Genomic DNA, 13,897 nt, shown 5'->3' on the forward strand with positions numbered 1-13,897 from the left:
CTTACTTGACTTTCATTGGCACAATTCTAGTCCTCATGCCGACAGACGCCAGTAACAGACTCCAAATGCAATCAAAAGCCGAGGTAGTTAAGCTCTCTTATACCTGCACGAAGTAAGCAATTGAACACACCTGACTAAACAGGAACACCGGTGAAGCCATTTGTGCCCACTGCCCTGAAATGGGTTGATTTGTGGATAGAAATTGCTGTAATTTTACAGGTGTATAAAATGACCTTTTATGAAAATGAATCTGTACTTTATCCACATGTGAATTGTTTGATTACAGAGTACAGAGCCAAATCAAGGTGCTCACTGTAGGCCTGTATATTTATTTTTTACGAAGTCCACTGATTTGCAATCTTGCATTATGTTCCATTTCCTTAAGCAGAGGCACAGGGTCGAGAGAAAGAAGTGGGTTTGTCTGGCTCGCATCACAGATTTATCAGCTTGTTTGCGTGGCGGTGTCGCACCTAAACGCTTCCCTGGTCATGTGTCTGGTTTGGAGTTAATCCGTCACAACAGCCTGAGCTAATCCCTGTGTGACAGGGCAAGAGGCGGGTCAGCTGGCCCCGCCCACCCGCACGTCCACCGTTAAATCTGCACCGACCCCCCGTAGACGGGCCAGCGCCTACGCTCGGGACGGGACCGCGGGCCCTGCCCCCGTCAGCGGAAACGCAGCCTGAGCGCTCCAGCAGAGGCCTCTCAGTGCGAACGCGCCTCTTGGCTCTCCATTCCCTTCACGCGTTGCAGCTCGGGCCTCTTTCAGACAGAGGGGCGCAATAGATCCGCAGAGAGCCGCCCGTGCCAATTTCCGAAAGCTCCGCGCATGAAAGCCATCCGGCTCTTTCCCAGCCGCTTCGCACACGGAAATAAAGTGTTGCGCCTGCCTTTGATGTCATCCAGACCTTTCTCAAAGTGTTGACATTCACCTCATTGCTATTTTGTCTGTAGCAGATCAGAGATATTTTTATAGTTTCTTTGGGGGGAGGTGATAAGGTGACCTTCATGTAATGTATTTTTTTTTTTTACAAGCAAGTCTTTTTATAAAATGATGGTGCACGCAATCCTCCTTGTCAGTTCATTCCATAAACATAAGAGATTAATTTATGCCTGTTTGTTAGCCAGTGATCAGTATTGATGTGTGCAGATGGTGAGAGTCTGCTCTCCGCAACATCGACCCTTTTATGGAGAGAGAGTGAGGGAGAGGGAGCAAAAGAGAGTGAGCGAGAGAGGGAGAGACAGAGCGGTAACAGTGTCTTTAAACACTTGAGGAAGAGCGTGACAGGGGGAGCAACTTGCTAAAAGAGGCCAAAAAAAGCATTGAAAATAGGGGAAGCGCTATAACCCCCAGAACGCACTGTGGTCAGCGGGACAGCACCCCTCCCAGAAGGTGATGGCGGATACTGTCATCAGACACGCACACACACACTCACACACACACACACACACTCACTCACGCACAATGGAGATTAGCTGCATTAGTGCAGGGTGAGAGAGTGGGAAACAAGCCAAAAGTGAGCGCTGTTCTCTCTTCCCTTTCCTCCTCTCATCCTGTTCCCCCCGTTATCATCCTTTCCCCTCCACCCTGTGGTTTAGCTCTGAAGGAACCATTAGCCTTTTTAGCCAGCCTCTGTGCTGAGATCCCACTTTACTCTGCAGTAGAGACAGGAGGTGCTCTCTACCCCCATAATTAGCAGACCCTGCATGTGTGAGCTTGTGATTATGTGATATGTCCAAGTGTGTAAGAGCATGAGTGCGCATGCGTGTGTCCGTGTGCATGTCAGTAAGTGTGTGCATCTGTGCTTGAGAGAGCGTGTACATCAGGGGATGTGTGTGTCTGTGTATGAAGGAGCTGGGTGTGTACCTGTATATGTGTGAGATACAATGTGTGAGTATGTCTGTCGGTGTGTTTGAATATGTGTGTGTGTTTGTACTTGTGTGCATGTGCTTGTGCTTGTGTATTTGTGTTTGTTTGTGTGTGTGTGTGTTTGTGTGTGTGTGTCCCTGTCTGAGTGAGTGTTCAGGCAGAGATAAGTTAATTACAGTGGGTGTCTGTCACAAACCCCTGAACTCACAACACAACTGGAGCAGAAACGCAGCTGACTCCTTACAGAGAACCCACAGACAGAGAGGGAAACAGGCCCAATACAGGCACTATGGCACAGAGAGGGGTACAGGCCCAATACAGACACTATGGTACAGAGAGGGGAACAGGCCCAATACAGACACTATGGTACAGAGAGGGGAACAGGCCCAATACAGGCACGATGGCACAGAGAGGGAAACAGGCCCAATGCAGGCACTATGGTACAGAGAGGGGAACAGGCCCAATACAGGCACGATGGCACAGAGGGAAGCAGGCCCAATATAGGCACTATGGCACCAAGAGGGGAACAGGCCCAATGCAGGCACGATGGCACAGAGAGGGGTACAGGCCCAATACAGACACTATGGTACAGAGAGGGGAACAGGCCCAATACAGACACTATGGTACAGAGGGAAGCAGGCCCAATATAGGCACTATGGTACAGAGAGGGGTAGAGGCCCAATACAGACACTATGGTACAGAGAGGGGTACAGGCCCAATGCAGGCACGATGGCACAGAGAGGGAAACAGGCCCAATACAGGCATTATGGCACAGAGAGGGAAACAGGCCCAATGCAGGCACTATGGTACAGAGAGGGGAACAGGCCCAATGCAGGCACTATGGTACAGAGAGGGGAACAGGCCCAATGCAGGCACTATGGTACCAGGAGGGGAACAGGCTCAATACAGACACTGTGGTACAGAGAGGTGTACGCATAACACATTACCATTGTTTGTCGTCCAAACAGAGAACTCAAGAAAACTTGAATCCTGAATAAGCCCCCTGTAGTCTTATTTTCACTGTGAAGGTTACAAAGCAGAGTTTAAGAAGTCTCAAGAGACTATTATGTGTTCTTTGTGACAAAAGGTACTGGCTTCAAATTCACACTGAGGCCTCAAGCCAGAATGGTATTAGGTTTAGGCCAAAGTGCATACCATCTCAACTTGCTTCAACAGCACTGCTCCTGAACTTGGAAATATAGAATTTATTTTGTCTCACAAAATCTCAATGTGAAAAATACGGTATATGCTCCAAAGCCTTGGTCAGAGTTGAGGAGGAATGGCTTTGCAGTTAGGCTGATGGGGGGACTGCAGTTTGTGTGCCTTGAGAGAGGAGAGGACAGACAACATAGACTGGACAGAGAGAGAGTGAACAGACAGTCACAGAGTGGACATAGAGAGAGTGAACAGACAGTCACAGAGTGGGCATAGAGAGAGTGAACAGACAGTCACAGAGTGGACATTGAGAGAGTGAACAGACAGTCACAGAGTGGACATTGAGAGAGTGAACAGACAGTCACAGAGTGGACATAGAGAGAGTGAACAGACAGTCACAGAGTGGACATAGAGAGAGTGAACAGACAGTCACAGAGTGGACATAGAGAGAGTGAACAGACAGTCACAGAGTGGACATAGAGAGAGTGAACAGACAGTCACAGAGTGGACATAGAGAGAGTGAACAGACAGTCACAGAGTGGACATAGAGAGAGTGAACAGACAGTCACAGAGGGGACATAGAGAGAGTGAACAGACAGTCACAGAGTGGACATAGAGAGAGTGAACAGACAGTCACAGAGTGGACATAGAGAGAGTGAACAGACAGTCACAGAGTGGACATAGAGAGAGTGAACAGACAGTCACAGAGTGGACATAGAGAGAGTGAACAGACAGTCACAGAGTGGACATAGAGAGAGTGAACAGACAGTCACAGAGTGGACATAGAGAGAGTGAACAGACAGTCACAGAGTGGACATAGAGAGAGTGAACAGACAGTCACAGAGTGGGCATTGAGAGAGTGAACAGACAGTCACAGAGTGGACATAGAGAGAGTGAACAGACAGTCACAGAGTGGACATAGAGAGAGTGAACAGACAGTCACAGAGGGGACTGTAGACTGTATTGTCTCCTTCCAGGGAGCCCTGGCAGTGGACAGTGCAGGGCAGGATTCCAGTCTCACACAAGCCCTTAGCTAAGCAGTCTGCCTCAGTCATGCTGACCCTTATGCTAGGCTCATGCTTAAGCCATTTCCAGGTATAGATACTGTAAGCTGTCTTCCAAATGCTTTCAACTTAACAGCACGGAATGCCAGTCTGCACACCTACACCTTTAGTTTGCAGAGATTATTAGGGAAGGTGAACATTTGCATTGTGTTGTCATTTTTGTAACAAAGGCAAAAGATATTTTTGCATTTGGTTCCAAAATGCTAATCGGGCCTTTAGGGTTTTCTCCAACCACCTGTGCATATAAATGTCTTATTTGTTTATCCTGATTTGGAATCTCACACATAATAAAGCTAACCCCGGCAGACTTCATAGTTACTCCCACAGGGCTGTTTACACTGGGCCCCCATGCGGCCTTGTTAACTTTAATAATCCGCTCACATCCTGTCCCTGCGCAGGTCTCAGAGAGACCATTTCCACAAAATGCCGTAGCTATTGGTTTTACAGTTTTTCCCTTGGTGCATAAAGAGAGAAAAGAAAATGTCAACAACCCATCAGAGTGAATTACGAGGTTCACTTGATACGCGCAGCGCGTCGCTACAGGTTTCATGACAGATCAGTCGGTCCCGACGCTGCAGCGCGCCCAGTTGAGCAGCGGCGTGCAGCCCACTGCAGGAACCCCCGCACACTCAGGGCCTCTCCCCTGCAGGAACACCCGCACACTCAGGGCCTCTCCCCTGCAGCCCGCTGCAGGAACACCCGCACACTCAGGGCCTCTCCCCTGCAGCCTGCTGCAGGAACACCCGCACGCTCAGGGCCTCTCCCCTGCAGCCCGCTGCAGGAACCCCCGCACGCTCAGGGCCTCTCCCCTGCAGCCCGCTGCAGGAACCCCCGCACACTCAGGGCCTCTCCCCTGCAGGAACACCCGCACACTCAGGGCCTCTCCCCTGCAGGAACACCCGCACACTCAGGGCCTCTCCCCTGCAGCCCGCTGCAGGAACACCCGCACACTCAGGGCCTCTCCCCTGCAGGAACACCCGCACGCTCAGGGCCTCTCCCCTGCAGGAACACCCGCACGCTCAGGGCCTCTCCCCTGCAGGAACACCCGCACGCTCAGGGCCTCTCCCCTGCAGGAACACCCGCACGCTCAGGGCCTCTCCCCTGCAGCCCGCTGCAGGAACGCCCGCACGCTCAGGGCCTCTCCCCTGCAGCCCGCTGCCGCAGCTCAAGAGCAGGCAAATGTTAGAGCGATACACTCACTTTTTTTTTAGCCTAAAAACTGCAGGTTATCACAGTGGTGAGCCTCTGTCTGGAAGCTGTGTCTCCATCCAGTTTTATACAAATGTTATGCGAATTATTGAAAATCCGAGAATCTAAAAATGTGAATCAAGAGCATTTCCATAAATTAATTTTCATCTGATAAACTGTGCACAGGGTGAGACAGGATTATGTCATCAAAAACAAATGGAGAGGGATTTTCAGAAATTGCTAGCCATCAGGGAAGTCATGATTATTTTGTGCAAGCCAAAACGAAGTTTTTTGATAAAACTGGCAGTGATTTTGATAAAGCAAAATAATTTAATGTCAGAGGCAATGACCATTAAGCCATGACGGGTGCCGTAAAACATGGGAATGAAGTCATCGGCCATTGACATGTGTGGGCATGTTCGACGCACAAACCAACAGCAGGATCTGGAACTTTCAAGAGACTTTCAGCTCGATTGCAAGCACATTTACTGAGTGGACGTATTTAGCGATTATTTAAGTTACATGTTAACATCTGGAGACAGCCAAACAAAAATATACACTCAGTGAGCACTTTAGTAGGTAGACCTGTTCACCAGCTTGTTAATGCAAATATTTAATCAGCTAATCATGGGGGAGCAACTAAATGCATAAAAGCATGTAGACATGGTCAAGAGGTTCAGCAGTTTTTCAGACCAATTGTCAGAATGGGGAAGAATTATGATCTAAATGATTTTGACCATTTATTGGCGCCAGGCTGGGTGAGCATCTGCTGTTCTCCTAGAACAGTCTGGTCTAGAGTTTACAAAGAATGGTGTGAAAAACAAAAAAACATCCAGTGAGCAGTTCTGTGGGCAAAAATGTGTTGTTAATGAGAGACGTCAGAGGAGAATATTGCCAGACTGGTCAAAGCTGACAGGAAGGTGGCAGTAATGTAAATAACCACGCATTACAACAGTGGTATGCAGAAGAGCCCATGCCAAAATCTAATTACGACATAATTACAATTTCAAAATTGGATCAAGAAATCTCTCATCTCTCAATATCTGATACATATCTGTCTTTCTCTCAATTTGATTAACGTAAACTCACCATGTTATTGGCCCAATTCACATCAATCAATGTGTTTTAGTGTATAGTCATAAATCACATTCCTCAGGAGATTAAACGGGCTTCTGGTGGAAACGGCCGCTTCCCCGTGTTCTGTTCAGAACATGGTGAGTTTACGTTACTGAAATTACAAACCAAAATTCCAAAGCATATGCAGGCATACAGAGACTGATTAGTATTATATTACGCAAAAATACTCTCTCTCTGCTGGTCTCTCTCCCTCTTTCCCGCTCTGTGGTGTGTGGAGTATTACTGCTTGTATGTACAGTAAAAGGTTGGCTCTGGGGATACAGAATCAAATGAAATGAAATGCTGTAACTGAAGACGGTGTTTGATATTGAGCGGTGGAGGGGGGAAGCTGAGCGAGTTACCCATAGACTAAAGCCCGGTCTCACAGCCGCGCTCCGATGTGTATGGGACCCCCATGCGGACGGGGCCCCCATGTGGACGGGGCCCCCATGCGGACTGGGCCCCCATGCGGACTGGGCCCCCATGCGGACGGGGCCCCCATGCGGACTGGGCCCCCATGCAGACAGGCCCCAGTGCCATGTCCCCGTGCAGTCCACGCGACCCCGCGGCTCGACCCCAACAGGGTGGCGGTCCAAAAGCGTCCCACGGCACGCGGGGTCAGGCTGGGTCAGGTCCTGAGTTATGGGCCTACACAGCTCTCCTGCCGCCACACACCTCTGGGATCGCCAGCCCTGATTGGCTCCCCCGACTGAGCACTGAATCTTATTTTGAAAACACGAGGCACTGTTTTGCCCTTTCTTTGACACTGACAGGCAGTTGATATATACATGTGTACGTGAACTGGAATCACACACACACACACACACACACACACACACACAGACTCCAGCAGCAGCAGTAAGTGTGCAGCAGATATATTGCAGTATTGAGTGACTAGTTTATTCACTCTCCCGCTGGACCTAGAAAGACTCCCACTGCCATTCTCTCCCAACACAGGCTCACACAATGATATTCTTTCATGGCTGTGCTGGCCACCCCCTCCCTTTATCACTTTCTCTGTTTCTCTCTTTGTGACCCCCCCTCTCTCTCCCTCTCTCTTTTTGTTTCTTTCTGTGTCTGCCCCCCTCTCCATCGCTGTCTCCATTTCTCTTTGCCCCTGTGCTCTCACCCTTCTCTGTTTCTCTCAGAGCACTCTGGTGACTGAGTAAAAAACACAGTATACTTATCAGTCTGAATAACATGCTGCTAATGATCAGGGTGATACAGTCTGCACATACATATATTACAGCAGCAGAATATGCAAATCATTATTGCCTGGATAAAGATAAACCACTCGATAAGCAGTCTATAATACAGCATTAATATGTTTGAAGGTTGTATCTGTCCCGTTTTAATGAGAATATCCTCACATCTCAGACAAAGATGATGGTCTAATTTGAGGGGATAACAGTGATAATTTGTAGCTGAGCATCTGTTTTTCGGCCTCAGCGGGGGTGTGCGTACGTGGTACGTGGGGCTGGAGGTGTGCGTGTGTGTGTGTGTGTGTGTGTGTGTGTGGTTGGGGGGAGGGGTGTGTGTGTGTGTGTGTGTGGTTGGGGGGAGGTGTGTGTGTGGGGGGGGGAGGGATGTGTGTGTGTGTGTGGTTGGGGGGAGGGGTGTGTGTGTGTGTGGTTGGGGAGAGGGATGTGTGTGTGTGTGTGTGTGTGTGTGTGTGTGGTTGGGGGGAGGGGTGTGTGTGTGTGTGTGGTTGGGGGGAGGGGTGTGTGTGTGTGTGTGGTTGGGGGGAGGGATGTGTGTGTGTGGATGGGGGTAGGGATGTGTGTGTGTGTGTGTGTGTGTGTGGATGGGGGTAGGGATGTGTGTGTGTGTCTGGGTGAATGTGACATGACTGATAATTATCATAACGAACACTGCTGACCTGGAGTGACCCAGGGGGCGAGCGAGACGGTGAGAGACAGAGGGTCGGTTGGAGGGAGGAGCCAGACTGATCGGGCAGGGGGGAGTCACTGTCACTGGCCAGTCACAGTGCTTTTCATGCTTCAACTTGAATTTCCTAAAGCAAAAGAGGAAGGGGAGGGAGGTGGAGCTCACAGAGATGGAAGGGGGAGGGGAGGACTGGTGGCCCCCACGGCAACTTCCAAAAAAGGACAGAGGAGAAGAGAGCTGAACTTGAATAGAGGGAGGAACTGGGAACAGATGAAAGGGAGAGTGGGGCACAGGGAAAGGAGAGTGTACTCATGTAGATGGAGATTTTAAAACATGAAACATGTTAAACACAAACTGAGTGAACGTGCAGTCATCTCCATAATGTTAGGGTCAGAGACACATCTTCTGGATTTAGCTCTGTAATAAACAATTTTAGATTCATATGTGGTGGAAGTGGACAGCTTTTATTTTAGGGTATTTCTGCTTGGTGTGACCCTGTAAAAGTGACAAAATGTTTTATGCACCCCCCCCCCCCCTATTTCTGGGACCTATGGGACATATTAATGTTCTGTAAATGAAAGCAGTCATATGTTCTATGCATTGAGTGCTTGACATTTGTGATCCATATCTACCACCAGGTGCTGAGTATACAGTGCATCCGGAAAGTATTCACAGCGCTTCACTTTTCCCATATTTTGTTATGTTACAACCTTATTCCAAATTTATTCCAATTTATTCCTTATTCCTTATTTCCTCAAAATTCTACACACAACACCCCATAATGACAACATGAAAGAAGTTTTTTTGAAATTTTTGCTAATTTATTAAAAATAAAAAACCAAGAAATCACATGTACATAAGTATTCACAGCCTTTGCCATGAAGCTCAAAATTGAGCTCAGGTGCATCCTGTTTCCACTGATCAACCTTGAGATGTTTCTACAGCTTAATTGGAGTCCACCTGTGGTAAATTCAGTTGATTGGACATGATTTGGAAAGGCACACCCCTGTCTATATAAGGTCCCACAGTTGACAGTGCATGTCGGAGCACAAACCAAGCATGAAGTCAAAGGAATTATTTGTAGACCTCCGAGACAGGATTATCTCGAGGCACAAATCTGGGGGAGGGTACAGAAAAATTTCAGCTGCTTTGAAGGACCCAATGAGCACAGTGGCCTCCATCATCCGTAAATGGAAGAAGTTCGGAAACCACCAGGACTCTTCCTAGAGCTGGCCGCCCGTCTAAACTGAGCCATCGGGGGAGAAGGGCCTTAGTCAGGGAGGTGACCAAGAACCCGATGGTCACTCTGTCAGAGCTCCAGCGTTCATCTGTGGAGAGAGGAGAACCTTCCAGAAGGACAGCCATCTCTGCAGCAATCCACCAATCAGGCCTGTATGGTAGAGTGGCCAGACGGAAGCCACTCCTTAGTAAAAGGCACATGGCAGCCCACCTGGAGTTTGCCAAAAGGCACCTGAAGGACTCTCAGACCATGAGAAACAAAATTCTCTGGTCTGATGAGACAAAGATTGAACTCTCGTGAATGCCAGGCGTCATGTTTGGAGGAAACCAGGCACCGCTCATTACCTGGCCAATACAATCCCTACAGTGAAGCATGGTGGTGGCAGCATCATGCTGTGGGGATGTTTTTCAGCATCAGGAACTGGGAGACTAGTCAGGATTGAGGGAAAGATGAATGCAGCAATGTACAGAGACATCCTGGATGAAAACCTGCTCCAGAGCGCTCTTGACCTCAGACTGGGGCGACGGTTCATCTTTCAGCAGGACAAGGACCCTAAGCACACAGCCAAGATATCAAAGGAGTGGCTTCAGGACATCTCTGTGAATGTGAACTCTTGAGTGGCCCAGCCAGAGCCCAGACTTGAATCCGATTGAACATCTCTGGAGAGATCTGAAAATGGCTGTGCACCGATGCTCCCCATCCAACCTGATGGAGCTTGAGAGGTGCTGCAAAGGAGAATGGGCGAAACTGCCCAATGATAGGTGTGCCAAGCTTGTGGCATCATATTCAAAAAGACTTGAGGCTGTAATTGCTGCCAAAGATGCATCAACAAAGTATTGAGCAAAGGCTGTGAATACTTATGTACATATGATTTCTTAGTTTTTTCTTTTTAATAAATTGGCAAAAATTTCAAAAAAACTTCTTTCATGTTGTCATTATGGGGTGTTGTGTGTAGAATTTTGAGGAAAAAAATGAATTTATTCCATTTTGGAATAAGGCTGTAACATAACAAAATGTGGGAAAAGTGAAGCGCTGTGAATACTTTCCGGATGCACTGTATTCTCCCACTTCCACCCTCATTGACACAGCAGCACAACACTGTGAATAGAAAAAAAAACTGCACACTACAATATAATGGATATTAATGACTGGTGTTATATCACCTTTTTAATCATATATATACAATCGCATCATAGAGAGAATGGTAAATAGGCAGGATTGGTCTCACAATTATTCTTATATGCCCATACAAGAGCTGACATAAATGACAAAGACGCGGGGACTATGACTGCTACCTGAATGCAGTGTGAGCCCATTACTGACCGGAGTGCAGTGTGAGCCCATTACTGACCGGAGTGCAGTGTGGACTCATCGCTGACCTGAAAGAACATGGAACAGATGCAACACCTCTGATTTCAGATATGTTAGCTATACTCTGGAATATATACAATCATATAATCAGCTTGCATTACTTCCGAGGGAAGTTAACGACAAGATAAATGTGAATTCTCCACTGTTTTGCCAGCTTTCGTGCTTCATGCAATGAAACAGCTCAAATGGGCATTAAGGGAAGTGAAAACAATGGAGAAGGGATCAGTATCTGCATGCGTTTCTCTTTGAAATGTAAGACAGGAGAGCTAATTAACATCATAGGATAGTTTTCATAAATGAATGATGTATAATAGGGAAATTATCCCATATTCCTGATCTTATTGGCCCTGCCACCTGCTCTCTGCCTGTGAGGTAATTCTGCAGAGTGTGCTGTAATAGGGGAATCTTCCTGGGCTGAGTGGAGGTTTCTCACACAGTCAGAAGGGGGGCGTTGTCTAGACCAACGCACTGCCTGTATCCCCTTATTGCCATCTGCTGGAGGCATGTGTTATTGAAGGCACTCTCCTGTTTACAATTTACTGCAACAGTGATGCAGTTGAAATATCCTACAACACAGTATTTATGGACAGCAGTTATGCAAATGGTTGCATGTAAAAGCCATTTACATTTGCCCACATTTTAAGCTTTTGTTAAGAACCAATAAAATTTTATCAGGTAATCTGTCTTTCAGTTAAGTTGACATGTTTGCTATCTAGTAACTGCTGTCTCTCGTAATTTGTTGAATTTGTTGGCAGCCATGTTCTGAGCTCTGTGTCTGCACCATCTTCCTGCCCCATAATCAGAGCTGTGCAGAGATGCTCCATAGTTTATTTATAGAGGCGGCCACTCCAGGGCTCCAGTATTTTAAGTGTGGCATTTCCTACTGCTAAAATACTTCCTATTGTTTAAGGCTCAGAAAGGATGTATACACTTGTCTTGTCCTTATTACAGAAGTGAAAATGATACTCGACTGCAACCTTACCTTGTACGAATGTATGTAACTGTTCTGGTCGGTTGCGAGTACGGTTCTCAAGAGGGATGTCCTCCATTATTGATTGATATTGATGAGAGCAGGGATAACTCCTATTACTGTGACTGTATTGTTTTCATCAGTTGCCTGGGAACCCGATGTTTTAGATAATGCAAGGGATTTCAAGGACTTGGTTGTTGGCCAATATAAAAAGTGCGTATTAACCTTCAACATGTAGCTACCAACTGCAAAAAATTATCAACTATCTACTTTAGATACTTTAGAGCAAGCCAGTGTAAGCTGAATTTTTGCTTCCATTTATTTTCTTAGCTAATGTTAACTAGCTATCTCTGATGACTAGCAAGTGATAATCGGTGGTTATTTTATTGAAATTATTGGCCCTGTACTTGAACTACAGTTCAATATTGATTACATTTATCATGAAAAATAAGTTATTTTTTCTAAGGGTTACATCTGTAAGGAAGTTCCTCTGGTTTTGCCTGTGGTTACTAAGGGAAATTATGATTTTTATGTTTAATGCAGCCACCTCTGGGAACAAAAGTATGCGTCAGTGCCTCTGTGCCAAAGTGAAGTATGGAAGTACACATCAGGGGATTGTGGTGTGAACTTGCTTTATGCATATACTTGCAGTTCAGAAACACAATTATGACAGAGCTATATTTCTCTTCCCTCCTCAGGCCCGCCCTCATGCACAGAGCGATAAGCCCAGGATGACTGATATAACACTTTTCCCATATACGGATCAAAGAATTTCTCTTTTGAGAAAATGAATGCAGTTTCACTTAACTGTCTGTGTAACAGTCTGTGATTTAAGCTATTCTTTAAAACTTGGACGCTTTTATCTGAACAATTTTTTCTCTTAAATGGCAGTGGATCCACTGAATTCCAATGGCACTTTCCAACTGATATAATTATTAAGCTAATAATGCTGTGAATGTTATATATAAGGTCACAACTGCCAGATCTAAAGAAACTACTGAAATAATTTAAGGAAATTAGTAATGACAACAATAAAGATTTTACATACAACTGTAGAAAAATGTATAAATTATTACTCTTGCAGTTAACAGCAAACAGCTTGTGGTAGCTAGAAACGCAGAGATGTTGTACTTATGCGATGGGTTGGTAACTTCTTAGCTGTTAGCATTTTTCCAATATTTATCTAGATTATCAAAAATAGGTGAAAAGCAAAGGAATTAGGAAAATGGCATTCATTTCTTTTTTCTTCTTTTATCTGGAAGTCTTGAAAATGCTAAGGAATCAGAAGGGAATAATGACACAACTTCTGAGGCCCATATGTTGCTTTCTTCCTCAGGCCCCACCCAGATGTTTAGAGCTCTGTTTCTCTCTCTTCCTCAGGACCGCAAGTTGACCAAGGCGGAGCAGCAGCGGTTTAAGGAGGAGGCGGAGATGCTGAAAGGCCTGCAGCACCCCAACATAGTGCGCTTCTACGACTCCTGGGAGTCTGTCCTGAGGGGCAAGAAGTGCATCGTCCTGGTGACCGAGCTCATGACCTCCGGCACCCTCAAAACGTTAGTGAGGCCCTCTGCTCCAACTCTGCCATTATCTGTAGTAGGGAATCCTAACCATGCTGACAGTATTAGTCATTTTCATATTCATCTTGACTTTCTATTGTTTCAGCTTTCTGACAGACCTTGTTCATCAAAAAGTAGTTACAGTAAAAGTTAATATGAGTAGAAAACAGGTTGTATTTCTTGGTATTCCTATACGGCAGACATTTGTTTTTCGTTATTTAGCTACAGTCCCCTCCAAAAGTATTGGAACAGCAAGGCCAATTCCTTTGTTTTTGCAATACACTGAATACATTTGGGATTGACCAGACTACCAAATTGTTGGGTGAGCAAAAGTAAATAAAAATAAATAACCCTTAGTATTTGGTAGCATATCCCTTCCTTGCCTGTGACCCATTGACATCACCAAACTGTTGCATTCTTTTTTGTGATGCTCTTCCAAGCTATTACCCTCCACCGTGCTTCACAGGTGAGCTTGTATGTTTT

At 46.4% G+C, this 13,897-nt stretch overlaps 1 protein-coding gene across 1 annotated transcript in view; it reads left to right on the forward strand.

Moving 5' to 3' along the window:
• LOC133139500 (serine/threonine-protein kinase WNK2-like) overlaps nt 1-13,897 on the forward strand; it is a 50,490-nt gene that overhangs the window by 4,998 nt on the left and 31,595 nt on the right. The window contains exon 2 of the mRNA XM_061259079.1: nt 13,239-13,411. Within this exon, the coding sequence (XP_061115063.1) occupies nt 13,239-13,411 (173 nt within the window). The remainder of the gene's footprint in view (nt 1-13,238; nt 13,412-13,897) is intronic.

This window comes from Conger conger, chromosome 10 (assembly GCF_963514075.1).
Source record: "Conger conger chromosome 10, fConCon1.1, whole genome shotgun sequence".
Taxonomy (NCBI): Eukaryota; Metazoa; Chordata; class Actinopteri; order Anguilliformes; family Congridae; genus Conger; species Conger conger.